Source organism: Phascolarctos cinereus, unplaced genomic scaffold (genome assembly GCF_003287225.1).
Source record: "Phascolarctos cinereus isolate Bilbo 61053 unplaced genomic scaffold, phaCin_HiC Scaffold_3;HRSCAF=262, whole genome shotgun sequence".
Lineage (NCBI taxonomy): Eukaryota > Metazoa > Chordata > Mammalia > Diprotodontia > Phascolarctidae > Phascolarctos > Phascolarctos cinereus.
This window is the reverse complement of record NW_027555736.1, coordinates 106,048,623-106,066,246: the sequence shown is the minus strand read 5'-3', so window position 1 is coordinate 106,066,246 and position 17,624 is coordinate 106,048,623. Positions and strand designations below refer to the sequence as shown.

Here is a 17,624-nt window from a genome sequence, read left to right as displayed (position 1 = left end):
ACTATAGATAGCACAAAATACTTGGAAGTCTACCTACCAAGACATACATAAGAACTACATGAACACAATTACAAAACAGTAATACATCTTTAAATACAAAACACAAATAAAGATAGATATAAATAATTGAAAAAATATTAATTGTTCATAAGTAGACTGAGCTAATATAATAAAATGGTAATACTACCTAAATTAATTTGCTTATTCCATTCCATACCAATCAGACTACCAAAGGATTATTTTATAGGGCTAGGAAAAATAATAACAAAATTCATCTCAAGGAACAACATGTCAAGAATATCAAGGAAGTTAGTTGGGGAGAAGGTGGAAAGTAGAAAGAAAATATTAAACCATACTACAAATATTAAACCATGCTACAAAACTGTAATCATCAAAAATAATTTAATACTGGGTAATATAGAGAGGTTGATCAGTGTAACAGATTAGGTACACAATATACAGAAAGAAACAAGCATAGTAACTTAGTGTTTGATAAATCCAAAGATCCAGCTATTGGATCAAGAACTCACTACCTGACAAAAACTGTTGGAAAACCTGGAAAATAGTCTGGTGAGGCTAAGTGTAAACTAACATGTCACAACATTTTCCAAGACAAGCTCCATATAGGTACATTATTTAGACATAAATGGCAACATCATAAGCAAATCAGAGACACATGAAAGAAATTACTTATCACATTTATGGATAGTGGAAGAGCTAAAGACCAAACAAAAGACCAAGGAGTTCACAGGAGGTAAAATAGAAATTTTGATTACAAAAACTTAAAAGTTTGTGCACAGGCAAAAGAACAAGCAAGCTCAAATTAGAAGAGGAAATTGGAGGGAAAATCTTTACAGCAAATTTCTCTGATGGTCCTACAATCAGATGGTCTTTGGTCCTACCAAAATCTCACTTCTTAAATGCATTAAAACTGATTCAGATTTATAAGAATACAAGTTATTCCTTAACTGATAAATAGTCAAGGGATGAATAGCCAGTTTTGAGGAGAGAGGAAGAAAATTCAATCTATCCACAGCAACATGGAAAAATGTTCTAACTCACTAATAATTAGATAATCAAATGCAAATTAAAACAACTCTGAGATACGCTCTCACAGCCATTAGACTGGCAAAGATGACAATAAAGGAAAATAAATGTTGGAGGCACTGTAGGAAAATAAGCATGTTAATGCACTGTTCACAGATCTGTGAGCTGGTCTAGCCATTTTGAAAACACCTTGAAATTGGGGCAAAAAAGCTATTAAACTAAGTATACCTTTCGACCCACAGATACCACTGCTAAGTCTATATTCCAAAGAGAATAAAGAAAGAGGAAAAGAGTGCTTATGTACAAAAAATATTTATAACATCTCTTTATATTATGTCAAAAAACTGAAAAACAAAAGGGTGCCTATCAATTGAGTAAAGGAGGAACAAGGGGATGATCAAGAGAAACCTGGTTTCTCTTGAGAAGTCATGTATGAACCGTTACTAAGTGAAGTAAGCAGAACCAGAGGAACAAATTTATACAATAACAATATCGTAAAGACAGTCAACTTTGAAAAATTTGGGAACTCTGATTAACACAATGAACAACCACATTTCCAGAGGATTCGTGATGAAACAAGCTACTCACTTCCAGATAGAGAGGTTATGGACTCTTAAGTACAGACTGAGGATTATAGGCTTTTTTTCCATTTTGGGGGGACATAGTTAATGCAGAATTTGTTTTGCTTGACTATGCATATTTGTAACAGGTTTTGCTGTTCCTTTTTTTTTTTTAATGGAGAACAGTAAAGTAGAATTGGGAGGGAGAGAAAGAATTTGTACTTAAAATTTAATGAAATTAATACTTTTACCAGTGTTGGTACATATTTGAATTGTATGTAGTTAGGTATTCACAGTTCAGAAATCTCAATATCAATACATTTCTAAATACAGCAGAGAAAATTCTCACCATGCAGTATTGGTTTCCAAGTGTGACAAAGTCGATTGCCTGTATATTGCCACCAGATGCATCCAATATTGTTTCAATTTTTGTCTTTTCATCAAAAGTATAGTAAAAAACAGATCCCTGTCAAATACAATTTAAAAATCATTTGAAAATAATCTGTTTGCTGCATGTTCTTGAGAAAATATAATTTCCTGGGTTTTCTTTTTGAAACCTTGAAATAAATCTTTGAAGAAAATAGTGGTGAACTCATGAATTATTTTATAGATTACAAATTCAACTGCTGAAAGAATTAATTCACCTCTTAAAAAGCTATGCCTAAAACAGCAGTTACAATCATAGAGCCTGGAGACTTCTGGTTTCCTGATGGACCAGTTGACCAAATTTAACCATGAATTTCCTCTTTTTAAAAATAAAATGATAGCACTAGTAGCAGTTATTAACATTTATATAACATTTTAAGTTTTGCATAGCTCTTTACATACATTATGTCATTTGATCTTTATAGCAATTCTACTCTGATATGTTATCATAGTGTGAAAGTCTGTGAAGCTATGACAGTGAAGTGCAAACTCTGATACAGCCTACCAAACCAGATTTAGGCACAGAAAAGGTTATCTGAGCACCAGCCAACCTAAGCTCATCCCTAGAAGGTGTAACACTATACTGTTTATTTTTCAGCTGTATCAATTCATAGAATACAGAGAGGCTATGATCTGTAGCAGTGGAGGAAGTGTCTATACAACTTAGGTCACTGGTCTTACAAATATATGTCCATGACAATACTTATTTCAGGAAATAATACTTATTTTAGGAAATAGAAAATTAAGATGAAGTTTCTTCTGGACCAAAAGGAAAAAGAATGTTTTTAGGCAGGCTTCAAAACTAAACCAGTCTTGTGACTAATGAGACCGAAGTGAGCCCATGGCAAGAAAATTCATTCAATATCTAAAATCCAATAATATCAAGATCTCATGTCACAGGTTATTCTACCTCATTTGAGGTTCTTGCTCTGGATCTTAAATATTCATTCCCCTCTCTAATTGGATGTGTTACTAGTAATGAACAAAGGCTCAAATAACCCTAGAGTCCCTATGGAGTTACACCTAGTTATTCATGCTGTAGGGTCTTCTCTAAGTTGCTAAGATTCAATTTGGCATGCATTAAAACTTGCTGGTATTTTTTGAGCCCCTTCTGCTTGGCTATTATTATTGGCCTATAATTTGGTAACATTTTGTGGTGTATGTTTGGTCTATAATTTGGTCACATTCAGTTATGCTATCTCTAAAGTACTATGTGCACAATAAATACTTTTAAAATCAAGGTAATTGGTCCAACAAGTAAGCACTTCAGGGCATAAGGATGTGTAAGGTAGCTTGGCCAGGGTCAGCCAAGTCAGTAGTGGAGCTCAGAAATCAGTTCTTTACATTTAACTATAATATCATATCTTTCAAATGAGGTCATTAACTCTCACTCACAGGAAAATAATCAGGGTTAATGCAAAGTTTTATTGTATATTACCATCCTTACAAGCTTTCTGGATTTTGTGGGAGAAAGGAGGAGAGAAAAATCATTTAATAGAGAGTAGCTCACAGAATGATAGTATCTAATAGTTTAAAGGGACCTTGGAGGTCATCTTCTCCAATCCTCCACCCAATGTAAGGATCTCATCTATAGCAGCACATGAGTAGGTAAAGACAATGTGAATTGATAGGGGGAGATTAATGAGGGTTGGGGTTTGACAAGGCATAAATGGTAATAAAAACAGGAGCACATGGGATTCAAGAGGAGGGCAATATATAATTGAACCAGTTTGCTATGGGGTCAAGATTACAAAGGGAGGAAAATGAGGCCCAAACAGATATGATGGACTGAGAGAGAAAGGATTAGAATTCTTGGAAGGTGAAGCAAAAATGAAGAATAGCTGTAGGAGTGAGGCAGAGGAAATATTGAAGGATAGGAGTTTGTGGTCAAAAAGTAAGATATCAGAGTTATGAGTCATAGAGAGAAAACAATGGTCACCTTTGTGGTACCTGGGCAAGTCACTTCACATCTCTGGGCCTCAGCTGAATGAGATGGATGGTATGGTAGGAGTAATGTCCTAATCCCTTCCCCTACAAGGCTAGTTCTTCCTTAAAAGGTACTTAGACTTTCTCTGAGACTTGTATGACTCAGGGAACTAAAGGCTGAGACTATTGTTCCTCAGTGCTTGAGTATGAAGCAGCCACAAAATTCCAGGGGTGTTCTGACACGTGGCTGGTGGATCACGATGGGTGAGACAGGCAAGGAAGCTTTGCTCAGCTGAATCAGCTTGAGGTGTCTTCAGTGCCTGTCCTTGTTGAATAATCTTTTACAGCTTTGGCTGAATAAATCTCTTTTTGTTAATTCTAAATAATCTATGAGTATCTCACATTGTTCCAATATAGAACCAAAACTACCAGGAAATGTTTTTAGCCAGGCTCAGCCAAGAACAGATAACTTTTGCAGTCCTTCCTAAATCTAAATACATGATCCTATATAAAGTTAGATCAGAAGTTAAGGTTAGGGTTCTGTCCTGGATCTTCTCTATACACCTTCTTGGTGATCCCATCAACTTCCATGTGTTTAATTATCATCTAACTGTCCAGTCTTTGTATTCAGCCAGAGTCTCTCTTGAACTATAGTCCCACATTCCCAACTGCCTATAGGAATGTCTTTAATTGGATGTCCTGTGGGAGTCTAAAACTGAATATGTCCAAAAGAGAACATATCTTTTCCCCAAATGCTCTCCTCTTCAAAATTTTCCTATTTCTGTTGAGGATACCACCATCCTTCTAGTCACTCAGGTTTACATCCTCAGAATCATTCTCAACTCTTTCCTCTCCTTCACTTCCATGTTCCATTAACTACCAATTATTTGTCAGTTTTATCTCCACAATATATCTCACATCTGTCCTATTCTTTCTGCACCCTCAGCCACCATCCTACTTCAGGTCTTCATAACTTTTCATCCTAAACCATTACAATAGTTTCCTAATTGGTCCCTCTGCCTCAAGTCTCTCCCTTTCCAATCCATCTTCCACACAGTTGTCAAATTGATATTCTGATAATGGAGGTCTCACCACGGCTGTAGATAATTTTTTAAAAATTGATTAATAAAACAAGATCCTTGAAGAGAAGAGATCGAGGCAAAGTGGAGAAGTTATCCTTGAAAAGGAGGAAGGCTACCTTATCCTCTCAAATGAGCACAGGAACAAAAGAAGGATGGAGAAAAAGAAGTGGGGAATTCAGATGGACAGCCTCAGTTTTCTTCATAGTGCAGAAGGTCAATTCAACTGCTAGGAGTAAAAAAGGATAGACTTGGGGTTTGAAGAGAAAGAAGGCTTTGAACTGCCATGGGGAATGTAGATGAATGAAAGGATTGTTGTGCAGCAGGGTAGATACAGTGGAGGTTAGAAAACATGGTTGTTCCTATCTACTTGGTTTTGTGACTTCCTGTGGCTGCACTCAGCACCTTGAAAAAAGAAGGCAAATGTTGAGGGTGACCCAGGGTTTTGATAAATAAAGCAAAAACAATGGAAGATAAAGGTGGAATACAGTGCATTGTTGAAGTAAATGACTATGGAATCAAGCTTGTATACAAAAGTGACCCAAGAACAGGGATAACATCCTTGGAGAAGAAAAACACGTGACATTGGTAAAGTATAACAAGATAGAGGCAGTGTGATGTCAGTCAGTCAATGAACGTTTAAGTTCCAGCTATGTGCCAGGCTCCGTGGTAAGCCTTGGAGATACAAAAAAAAAAAATTTGTAAGGCGCTTACAACCTGATTAAGAAAGATTATACACAAAAGAAAGCTAAAAAGGGGATGGGAGAAGGAAGAGAAGGTCACCGGCTCTCTACCCTCCATTCATATGTTGTGATGCATAGAGCCCTGACGTTGGAGCCAAAAAGACCTAGGTTCAAATCCTTTCACTGACATCTACGAGCTATGTGACCCTGGATAAATGAATGGCCTAGCCTCTCAGTTTGTGAGATAAACCCCTAGGACTAATCTACTAAGCCATAGATGGGTTTTAATCTGCCTTAGTGGAGGGATTTCCTAACCTGGGAATTCTCTAAATGGATAAATTAATAGATCCTTCACATATTCACATATGATTATGATAAGTACCTCAAAAAAGAAAATGTTCCATGATACATGATATTAGCATTTTATGACAGGAATTCATCATCTTACATACATTTTCTGTTAGAAGTAGTATTTGTGTATAATCCGGAGAAAATACAATATTCTTCACAGAGGCATGTACACTGATGTGGTCCTTTATAGTGTAGTTATTTTCCTTGATAGTAATAGAATGCAAAGTGCCATCCTAGATGTAAAAAAATAAGAAAATAAGTGCATCCTTGCAGAATGAACTTTCTCTACTAACCTAATCAAACCAAGGGCACAATCTGTTTCAAGGAGTACAGCCTTCCTTCCCACCTTGACCAAATTCTATCCATTTTTCAAGGGTCAGCGTCATTCTGACCTCCTCCAAAAAGCCTTCAACTCTCTCAATCTTTATTGATCTTCCTGTTCTCTGAATTCCTATGACAGCTTTTAGTCTGTTCAAGACTTCTAATTGTATATAATGCTATTTGCTTTAAAACAATTGAACTTTATTTTCTTCCCTGTCTTACAGAGATCAATCTTGTTCATACTCACATTACCTCTGTTGTCTTATGCTAATATTTAATAAATTCTAGTCTTGTCTCCCCAAGTTCTTTGGGGGCAGACACTATGCCTAATATTTCTTTTGGATCCCCCATAACAGAGCTAAGCATATAGTAGGTGATAAATAAATACTATGAACAGATTTAGGTGAACTTAATTGACCTTTAGTATATAAAGATAATACTGCTGATTTACCTACAGAAGATTTTAAAGTTGTTTTCCCAGTAGTTAAACTGGAGTTGGACAACTAAACTGCATTCCCTCAATCAGACCCTCTTGTGATTAATGTTATACTAATAATTTAAAGTGTTTGGGTTTAGAGCTGTCTCAGAAGTCATGAGCCTAAAGCAAATCACTGGATGGCAGAAATAGACCAAATGCGTGCATGCATGTGCACACACACACACACACACACACACACACACACACACCCTCTCACCCTTTATTTTATAAGGAAGTTGAAATGGTATTAAAGGAAGCTTTGAAGGAAGCAATATATTATTAAAACAGCCTGAAAAAGGGAGAAACAGAATTGCAATTAATTTTTTTTATTAGGGAATGTATGGGCTAAGTCTCAAAAAGTTGTTTTTGTTTTTTAAAGCACCAAATGGAGGAGATACCTACTTTTCTTTTGATTTATTCCTTCATATTGTGTGTGTGTGTGTGTGTGTGTGTGTGTGTGTGTGTGTGTGTGCGCACACGCATGAGCCAAAAGTTTAACGCTTGCTGGATTATAGGTACAATCTGTGGCTAATGAATGGAGAAAAACTCTGGCCCAAGTAGAGACAAAATACATGACCTTAGTACTCTATTCTAACCCAGGGAGCTGATCAGTCATAGATTAAGACTATGGCACTAACTCTGGTACTAAATCATCTGGTTCTTTTTCAATTTTGCTGCAACTTCTATAGCTGCGAATTGGAATGGATTATCAAATCAGTTGGGAATAAATGCAGAAATAGACCAAGCTCAAGAGAGGACTGAGTTTAACTTCTGTTTCTATCACTTACTACCTACCTAGGTGACTGCTAAGGTTCCCTTCCAGCTCTAAATCTATGTCAGAATGACTAAGGTGGTAGTTCCATGTCTAACACTCTGAGAACAATTTAGGTTGCTTTGGCAGAAATCCATAAGAAAATTTCTCTAGGGCTGCATTTAACATGTGATCATCTGGGATTTCTTTTCCATATTTCTCTTCTTCTTTCTCACCTTAGTCCCCAAGAGACTGGATTTTTAAAAAATTAACATTCACTCTTAAAAGACAAATGACAGAGGTAGAAAATAATAGAGACAAAAAAGCTTACATTTCCAGAAACAAACAGTCCTTCTTTATAAAATGCCATGGTGTTGATTCTTTCAAGTTTGGAATGGTTTTCTTCATTTTTGTGAAAACAAAACAAAGTAATAGATCATAGAAATGTTGAAGTAGAATCAATCAATTTTACATTAATGCTATATAATTTTTCATTTTCTCTAGAAACTTTCATCCAGGGTTATAGAGTTTATGAAACAGATGCTAGGTCTTTTAATTTCTAAAGCACTTTCTAAATATGCATGAATAGCCCCATTTTCCAGACACTCCTATGTTAAAATTTATTCTCAAACCCTTGACTAACTGTATGATAGTTGAAAAAAATCATTTAACCTTTCAGAGCTTCAGTTTCCTCATCTATAAAATAATGCTTGCACTAACTAGTAGAGTTACTGATTGTTGTGAGGAAAGCCCTCTGCTATGTGAAGTGAGTTATTATTATTCCATTTTGGCCACAAATGAAGATCAACTTTTCTACCTATTTTTTTAATGTAACAAAAATGACAGAACCATAGCTTCTTTGAGGTGGAGGAAAGCAACTCAAGAGGCCATTGAGGCAGGACTAAATGTAAGCCATTCAACAAGTACCGTTTTCAGTCATTAACTCTGTCAATCATTCAGTTAGCAGGTCAACAATTGCCATACAGATGATTCAAAACCCATGAACTAAGTGGACTTTACTATATCTCAAGCACTTAGAGACAGAAGAGCTGGAATGTGCATATGAAGCAACTGAAGAGCACATTTTCAGAGCTACAGAAAAACAAATTAACAAATTCTAATTCTATTACATTGACCGAGAGTTAAAATGGTTGAGAGGATTGGGGCAAGTAGGTAGACAATCAATGATAGGATGTCTTTTGGGGACAAGCAACAGACCCTCCCAAACATTCTGGGATTCTGGTGGCTTTGGAGGAAATTATGGTACTGTTGGCCAGCTACAAAGATATTTTCCTGCTTTTCCCTCAGGAAACTCATAATGCTTGCCAAGGAGGGCTTCAGGATCCTAATCTACGACCCAGCCTACATCTGTACAAGATGGCTTATTTGTGAGGACCTATGATATCGATGGTATAGAGAGATTCCAGGGAGGAAACTCATTCTACTAATGCAAATCCTCAACCTGTACTATTTGAGAGTTGCCTAGGGCATTGAAATGTAGTGACTTTCTGAGTGTAACACAACCAGTATATGGCAGAGAATAGACTTGGACCCAGGTAGTTCTGACTGTGTGGTTGAGTCCACTACTTCATGCTGCCTATCAGGAAAGGATGCTAATGACAATAATTTTGATAATTATTACCAACAATTATCTAGTCCTTTAAGCTTTGCAAAGCTCTTTCCATGCACTATTTGATCATCATAACAACCCTGTGAGGTAAGTATTCTAAATATTATCATTGTTCTCATTTTACAGATGAGGAAATTTAGAGGAGTTCTATTATTTCCCATGACCACATAGCCATTGTAAGAGGTGGTATAATGCAGTGTCAAGCTCAAATAGAAAGGGGGCCGCTAACCATACTTAAAGATGCCAGTAGGTTGCATACTGACTTAGAAAACCATGTGTTAGCATTATCTATATTTTATTGTGTTTTTATTTATTTTTAGACATGTCCTAATTACATTTTAATCTGGTTCAAGTTGCACTGAGGAGTGTTATGGACTTCATGATTGATGCTTCTGGTGCAATGCATTGGGTTAGATGGTTGATGAAGTCCCTTCCAACTCTCAAATTCTGTGATTGTATGACTATGGAATGATTTAGTTAAGATAGATGCTTTGACCATGAAGAATATCTTCACTCAAATAAACAGCACCTCAGTTGGTTTAGTTATCTTCAAAATGATATAAAATTATGACCATGGATAATTTATATAGTGTAAACTAAATACAAAAGTCCTAAAGGGAAACTAATCAGAAGAAATTAGGTGAAATAAGTCATGGAAGACTTACTTTCTTTCCCAAAAGATCTGAGCCCTGACTTAGTTTTTCAAGAAAGTTTTGCAACTTTTCTCAGTAATAGCCCAGCATTTAACTATCCTCATTGGTAGCATTTCCATAGGCTATCAAGAAGCCACAGAGTTAATGGGAATAAACATTTCTGAAAAATCGGTTATTGGAGCAGGACCTTGCCTTTAGAGAAGAAGGTCTTGAGCCACTCAAAGATGGTTCCACATTGCAGAAAAGATACTTCTCTTAAAGGGGGCTCACCAAACACTCCACATTAAAAATAATTCTAAGTATAGACTTATCCTATACCATTAATTTGCTTTATTTTTTTTAAAATGCATAGCTCCTTTTCTTAAGTTCTCTTCAGAAGCCATCCTGGATGGAGATACCAAAACCTTTTTATATACTTTATGGGAAAAAAGTAAAAAATTTCAATTATAATACATAGCATTGTACTTTATACTTAAAAAAAGGACTGGTTTTCTCTCTCCATTGCTAATCAATACCCACTTATAGTCTTAAAGTTGTCTAAAGCACTAAGAGGGAAAATCATGTTCCCAAGGTCAGACAAGCAGTGTGTGTCAGAGGTAGGACCTGAACGAAGATCTTCCTGACCAGGAAACCAGCTCTGACCTCTATGCCAAGCTTCCTCTTTTCTTGCACTAACGAAGTACTTAAATGCTTATTGAATAGAATTCAATTGTCTCATCAGGGAAGTACAACACTTAAGCAAGAGAAAACATTTGAATCTGAAGGACACAGAAGTGTTTACTATGTTCAGTATGGATTAATGCTAACATATTGTAGCCCTTAGAGTATGTAGAGCAAGTTGATTTGCCATAATAATACTATACAAAAAGATGGAGAAACAGAGAGAGGATTTCATGAAACTGAAAGATTATTGATTCTAAGTCATGCAGCCCCCTAATGAAATATGACTAACTGCATTCTCTGGGAGCCCGTCTACTGAAGCATAAATACTAGGGGATGACTTGCTTTCCTGAAGCAAGCTGGGTAAAACTGATCTACCAAGAGACACACTCACCCCCAGCCAAGGCAATATCACTGTAGTCGGAAGAGCACAGGTCCTGCCCAAGGTCAATGAGAGAGTTAGCTGTGAGCTGAGAAGCAAGTATAAGTGCCTAGTGGGAGGTAGTTGGGATAGGAGATGAGACTGATGGTTAAAATAAGCTCTGCTGGGCTGCTCTGAGAAAACAAACAGAAGCAATAGGAAAGCACTCAGGGGCAAACCTATCAAAAAATAAGATGTAGATATTTTGAAAAGTCAGCTAAACTGGGTACAAAGATCAGGCATAGAATGCTCACAATACAGGTAATTTGTATTGAGGGTAAGGATAGTCATGCATCTATCCTTTCCCCCTTCTTGTTTATCATGCCACAGCTGTGCTATGAGCTCCATCACTACTATGAGGGAACTTCCCTGCATCCAGGAGTTGCTGTTTGTCCTTCATTTTAGAAGAGGGCCAATGACAACATGAGTGATGTCTTGATTGGCCTGTGAATTGGATTTAACTGAGGCAGAGTTGCAAAAAGTCATTAGTTTCAGAGTCATCGAAGTCCAATGCAAGACAAAAGTCAGAATGACTGGTAATGGCCTGGGATGTAGTAGATGACCTTGGTGCTGTCGATGTTTGACCAAAATCTAAGCACTCCACAGCATCTGCTTCACAGTCATTAGAACAAATTATTCTCATCCACTCCTTGGACTGGGAGAAGTCTTCACATGTTTGTGGTAAACATCCCCCTAACTCACCAATGAGTTTGAGGCCTGTCAGTTATCCTCACCCTGGTTTAGTCCTTCTGCAGAGATGGTTTACTATGGTGTGACCACTGTGCATGCTGTTGCTTCATGGAGCCACAAGTGAGAGTTGGGTGACAGGTGGACCTTAAACGTAGATGAACATGAAAGTAAAATGAATTGTAGACCACTGTCAAAGATGGCCTGAGTGATCTTCTGCAGCAGGCCAATGAGAAGGTTCATATCACAGATCTAGAGCTGGAAGAGAATGTCAGAGGCCATCCAGTCAGTACAGGTGAGAAAACGGAGGCCCACGAAGGTTAAGTGATTTGCCCAAGGTCACATGGGTCATATGTATCAGAGGCAGGATTGGACCTTACATCTGCAGACTCCACTCAGTTCTTTGTCTTGTACCAAGCTACTTATCTAAGTGGCTGCAGTTGTCTAAATTCCATCAGTATGTCAGTGACTACAAAGATGGTATTCTGGCTTTGGGGTGGTGCTGAGTCAGTGATAAAGTATAAGGTTATTATCTCCCAAAGGAACAAGGCATTGGAAGAAGCATCAGCATCCACACAAGTTTTCCTGCAAGGTTACTGGCAGAGGTTCACACTTAAATTATTCTTATATTGTGACTAATGTTCTTGATCTAGGGCCACTAAGTCCCAGGTGACTTTTTGAAGGACTTTAAATAATCCATAGCTAGACTGTCATGATATATATATGGGTCACCTTCCAATAACATTATTCTGAGGGAACAAGTATTTATTTAGGCACCCACTGGAAACTTATTCCATCTTCCAAGGAAAGGATCATATTCACTTGAAAGATGGTTAGCTTCTTTGGAATGTGTTTCAAACTTGCTGTTGACTGTTCAAGTCTAGGAAGTACAGGTGTTGTTGGATGGTTAGAAAGTTTATTGAGGACAGGAGTCATCATATTGGCTGAAGGAAAATCTATTATTCTGGCTTTTTGGATCATCAACCTATTGCTTCTCATTTCATGGAACACTGGAAATTAGGAAGTCAAAATGACTGAATAGAGTCCAAGTTGAGCTGTGTGAGTTTCTTGACAGATGGTACAGGTTCTAAGTTTTTGTGATCCATTTGCACAGAGATGGAATAATGTCTATACATCAGTTCAATAGTCCTTCATAAATAATGCTTCTAAACCTTGGAATTTAGATCACAAGGAGTTCACTTTTCCACGTGGTTTCATTTAATTCTTTGAGGCATACCTATATGCATGTGTGTGTGTGTGTATATGCACATGTGTGTGCATGTGTGTGAAAGAGAGGGACAAAGGAGGGGGAGAAGGAGAGAGAGGAGGGAGAAGGAGAGAGGGGAGAGAGAGAGGGAGGGAAGGAAAAGGAAAAGGGAGAGAGAGAGAAAAAAGCATTCAGAGCCAGCATCAACCTCCACTACAGTGGGCTAGTGAGGGTCTAAGTATACCAGGACTAAGGCTGACACTGTCATTTGGGTTTACTAAAAGCAGTTTTAATCTCCAGGGACCAACAAAACAATACTAGGATTAATAAATCTGCTGAATTTCTATTGTGGAAAATGCTTAGAATTATATTTCACAAAACTGAGGATCCTTGATAACTAACAGAAGTATCTCACTGGACGATCAATTCCATGTCCTTTGGGTCTACTTTTATTTCCTACCCAAATTCTTAAGAGTTCTTTTTTCATCTTTTCAAACTAGTACTTTTCCAGTTTGACCAATAACTGTTCAACTGAATGAGATGCCAATGAAAGTAGTTGAGAAACAACCTTTAAGTTGAGTATGAGCTAGATCTATGATTTCATTGATAGAGGGAAAAAAGAAACTCCCTCTTCCATTACAGATAGTTGCCTTCTTTATATTTTTTAAAGTCTTAAAGAATTGTCTGGGGCCCTGAGAGGTTAGGTGACTTTGTTCAAGGTCACAGTGCTAGTATGTGTCAGAGGTAAAACTGGAACACATGCCTTCCTGGCTCTGAGGCCAGCTCTTTATTCACTATTCCACACTCCTGTGGCTTTTAAGAAAATTAAAATATTGTCAAGTTAAATCACTCTACCATAGCCTGGTAGGTCTTGGAGGTAAAATGGTGCATATGTTTTTTGTTAGGTGGGGCAGTGGGGGTGAGATGGGCATCAGACTTGTAGTTCATTAATATATGGAATTCCTGGAAAAATGGAAACTCTCAGCTTAATGCAGATCAGTCACTACTTCGTAATTTAGTCTTAGAGAGTTGCCTGAATGACCAAGAGGTTAAGAAACTTGCCCATGCAGCTTACAACCCCTCTGCAAGACATTGGGTCTACTTGGCTAAAGTTGGTTCCAACTAATCCACTCTTACTCCATAGGCTCTCTTATGGTCTATGGTGACTGAGTTGGCAGAAAGCTGTGAATTGGGTCTTTGAGATTAGACCACACCTACCTGGGGCACTGACAAATAAGAACTTGCAGAGTGTTGGAGACCTCTATATAGTCTACTCTAATTCCATCTGGTTAGTATCAGCTACATGTTATCATAGAACAATGAAAAATAGAGCTGCAGCCAGAACACTGCCATATTCCACTACAGGAACTGGAATATCCAATGTCCACCCCAACTCCATCCTTGATAAGGATAACAGAAGCAGTGGCTATCAGTTTGCAGTGGCAAAAGATCATCTAAAGCCTACCCAGAATTTACAAATTAAATCTTCCCAAGAGTTCATCAAGAACACATGGTCCCCCAGTAAGTAGTGCATATCGACAATCAATGATTCTGTAAATGTCACCTTGACTTCATTTGTCTGAAACTCTGGGTGGCATAGGTACATAAACAATCGGGTTTGGGCCAGAAATCTGAAAAGCTTAGTGAACTGACAAAAATGTTGCTGGCTGAGAAGGGAGCAGTCAGAAGGATAGTAATGCTATAGAACTCAGGGGCTGCATATCTGGGTGAACAGAAGTTTTTTTGCCTAGAAGCTGTGAAGATGCAAGCGCATAGTTCAGGTACCCAGTTGGTACCTTCATTTTAGGAAAGAAACAATGACATCGTCGGTGATGTCTTGACTTGCCCATGAACTAGATTTATATGAGGCAGAGTTATAAAAAGTCATGAGCTTCACTCTTTCTTCCAGAATCATCAAAGTCCAGTGGTAATGACAAAAGGTCAAGATGACTAGCAATGGCCTGGGATGCAGTGGATGGCCTTGGTCTTGTTGATGTTTGACCAAGCACTCAGCACTCCACATTGTGTGCTTTAGCTGCCTTCACAGTCATTAGAACAAATTGTTCTCATCTTCCCATTCTGCTGGGGGAAATCTTCATATACTTGGTGTAGAAATCCCACTAACTCACAGGTGGGTTTGAGATCTGTTGTTTATCCCTAAATTGGTTTGGCCCATCTGCCAAGATGGTTTACCAGCATGTGCATGCTACACTGAGTGTGCTACAGATAAGCAAGCCTTAAAATAAACATTGATATAGTCCGAGTGCAGCCAGCTCAGAACACTAGGCAGTGTTCAATGACTCAGGCTAGAGATGCTTCCTCTCTAATGTTGATTCTACTATTTGTACAAAATGCACTTGACCCCACTGGCCATCAAATAAATGCTCAAGTACTCCCCTGTGTAATACTGCTGGGTCTATTTATATAATTTAATATATATTAATATGTAAATGGGCTCACTAATATGGTTAAACCTCACTAGGTCATATTGCAATCTACCCATGCCTTTTAATCTTGAGTAATTATTCTCTATGTCTTTCCATCAGTCTTCCATTGAGAATTTACCCAAATCACTAGTGACCTTCCTCTGGTTCCTTTTATATTTCATGGATTCCAAAACAACACTTGAACTATTTATCTGTTATCCTTTACTCTTGTTACATAACCAATCCATTTCACCTTCTTAAAGATGCCTTTTAAGGCATTTATTATTCACAATTTATGGCTAGTCAGTCATGGCTAGACAGTCGATAAGCATTTATTAAGCATCTAGTATGTGCCAGGAATTGCACTAAAGGCTAAGGATACAAAGAAAGGCACAAGAAAGTCCCTTTCCTCAAGGAGCTCACAGTCTAATGGGGGAGATACCATAAAATAGCTATGTGCAAAATAGTAAGATGCCTTGTCATGCTTATATCTAGTTGTATCTTACCATTGCCCTTTGGGTCACGAATCTCTTACTTGCTAAATCTCATAGACTTTTTCCAGTCCTTATGCTCTATGATCTCGATGCAGCTTTGATGCTATCAACCACTTTCCTCCTCCTAGTACTGTCTCCTCACTTGACCTTCATGACATTGTTCACTCCTATTTTCTATCTACATGCCTGTTATTTCTCAGATTCCTTTGCTGACCGCTATCCATTTCCTATTCCCTAATTCCTAGGCTAACTTTACTTTTCTCAGTGCATTCTCCCACTTGGTGATCTCATCAGTGATCGTGGGCTCAGTTATTATTTTTACCCAGTTTACTCCTAAATATTTATATTTAGCCTTAGTATTTCTCCTGAACTCCATGCTAGCATCACCAACTGACTTTTGGACATCTGTCTGGATATTCCATACGCATCTTGAATTCAACATATCTAAAACAGAATTTATTATCTTCTCCCACAAATCATACTTCCTCCAAACTTCTTTGTTTCTATTGAGATCAACACTATCTTTCCATTTTCCCACATTTACAACCTCAGAGTCACTCTACTCTTTCTTCTCCCCCACTGTGATATCAAGTCAGTCACCAAATCTTTTCAAGTCTACCTGCACAATCTTGCCATTCCTCCTGCCACTATCCAAGTTCAGACCCTTATAACCTTACCTGAACTATTGCAATGGCCTCCTAGTTAATGTTTCTGATTCCAGTCTTTCCTCTCTCCGATCCATCTGACCACTTCCTTACTAAAAAATCTTTTATGGTGCCTATTGTCTATAGGACAAAATATAAGCTCCCAGCATCCACAATCTGGATTTCTCTTCTATCCATTCCTACCCCGGGTTGTTGTGCTTCTCCTTCCTCAAGTTATCTTGTTTGTACTAATTTCTGTAGATGTTCACCCCGCAGTAGAAAGCAAGGTCCATGAAAGGCCTTCCATTTCTGTCTTTGTCTCTCCTATGCCTTGCTTTTGGTGTATGCTAAATATTCTCCAGATATGACCCCATAATCTTCAACTCAGCCTGTGCCCTCTATCTATCTATCTATCTATCTATCTATCTATCTATCTATCTATCTATACTACCTACCTACCTACCTATACATACATATAATTTTTTTCCTCCAACTACCCTAATACCATTAAAAGTCTCATGAGTTAAAAATATCATCTTTCCATGCAGGAATGTAAACAGTTCAACCTTAATAAGTCTCTTATGATTTCTCTTTCCTGTTTATCTCTTCATGTTCCACTTGAGTCTTGTATTTGAAAGTCAAATTTTCTATTCAGCTCTGGTCTTTTAATCAAGAACACTTGAAAGTCCTCTGTTTCACTGAATGGCCATTTTTTCCCCGAAGGGTTATACTCAGTTTTGCTGGGTAGGTGATTCTTGGTTGTAATCCTATCTCCTTTGCCCTCTGGAATATTATATTCCATGCCCTGTGGTCCTTTAATGTAGAAGCTGCTAAATCTTGTGTTATCCTGATTGTGTTTCCACAGTACTTGAATTGTTTCTTTCTGGCAGCTTGTAATATTTTCTCCTTGACCTGGGAACTCTGGAATTTGGCTACAATATTCCTAGGAGTTTTCCTTTGGGGATCTCTTTCAGGAGAGATGGTGGATTCTTTCAATTTCTATTTTGCCCTCTGGTTCTAAAATATCAGGGCAGTTTTCCTTGATAATTTCTTGAAAGATGATGTCTAGGCTCTTTTTTTGATCATGGCTTTCAGATAGTCCAATAATTTTTAAATTCTCTCTCCTGGATCTATTTTCCAGGTCAGTTGTTTTTCCAATGAGATATTTCACATTCTTCTA

At 37.7% G+C, this 17,624-nt stretch overlaps 1 protein-coding gene across 1 annotated transcript in view; it reads right to left on the bottom strand.

Annotated features, from left to right (window-relative positions):
• LOC110209473 (cilia- and flagella-associated protein 43-like) overlaps positions 1–17,624 on the bottom strand; it is a 167,245-nt gene that overhangs the window by 114,023 nt on the left and 35,598 nt on the right. The window contains exons 7-9 of the mRNA XM_078151074.1: positions 7,954–8,024; positions 6,174–6,305; positions 1,957–2,073 (exon numbers count right to left, since the gene is read on the bottom strand). Of these exons, the coding sequence (XP_078007200.1) occupies positions 1,957–2,073; positions 6,174–6,305; positions 7,954–8,024 (320 nt within the window). The remainder of the gene's footprint in view (positions 1–1,956; positions 2,074–6,173; positions 6,306–7,953; positions 8,025–17,624) is intronic.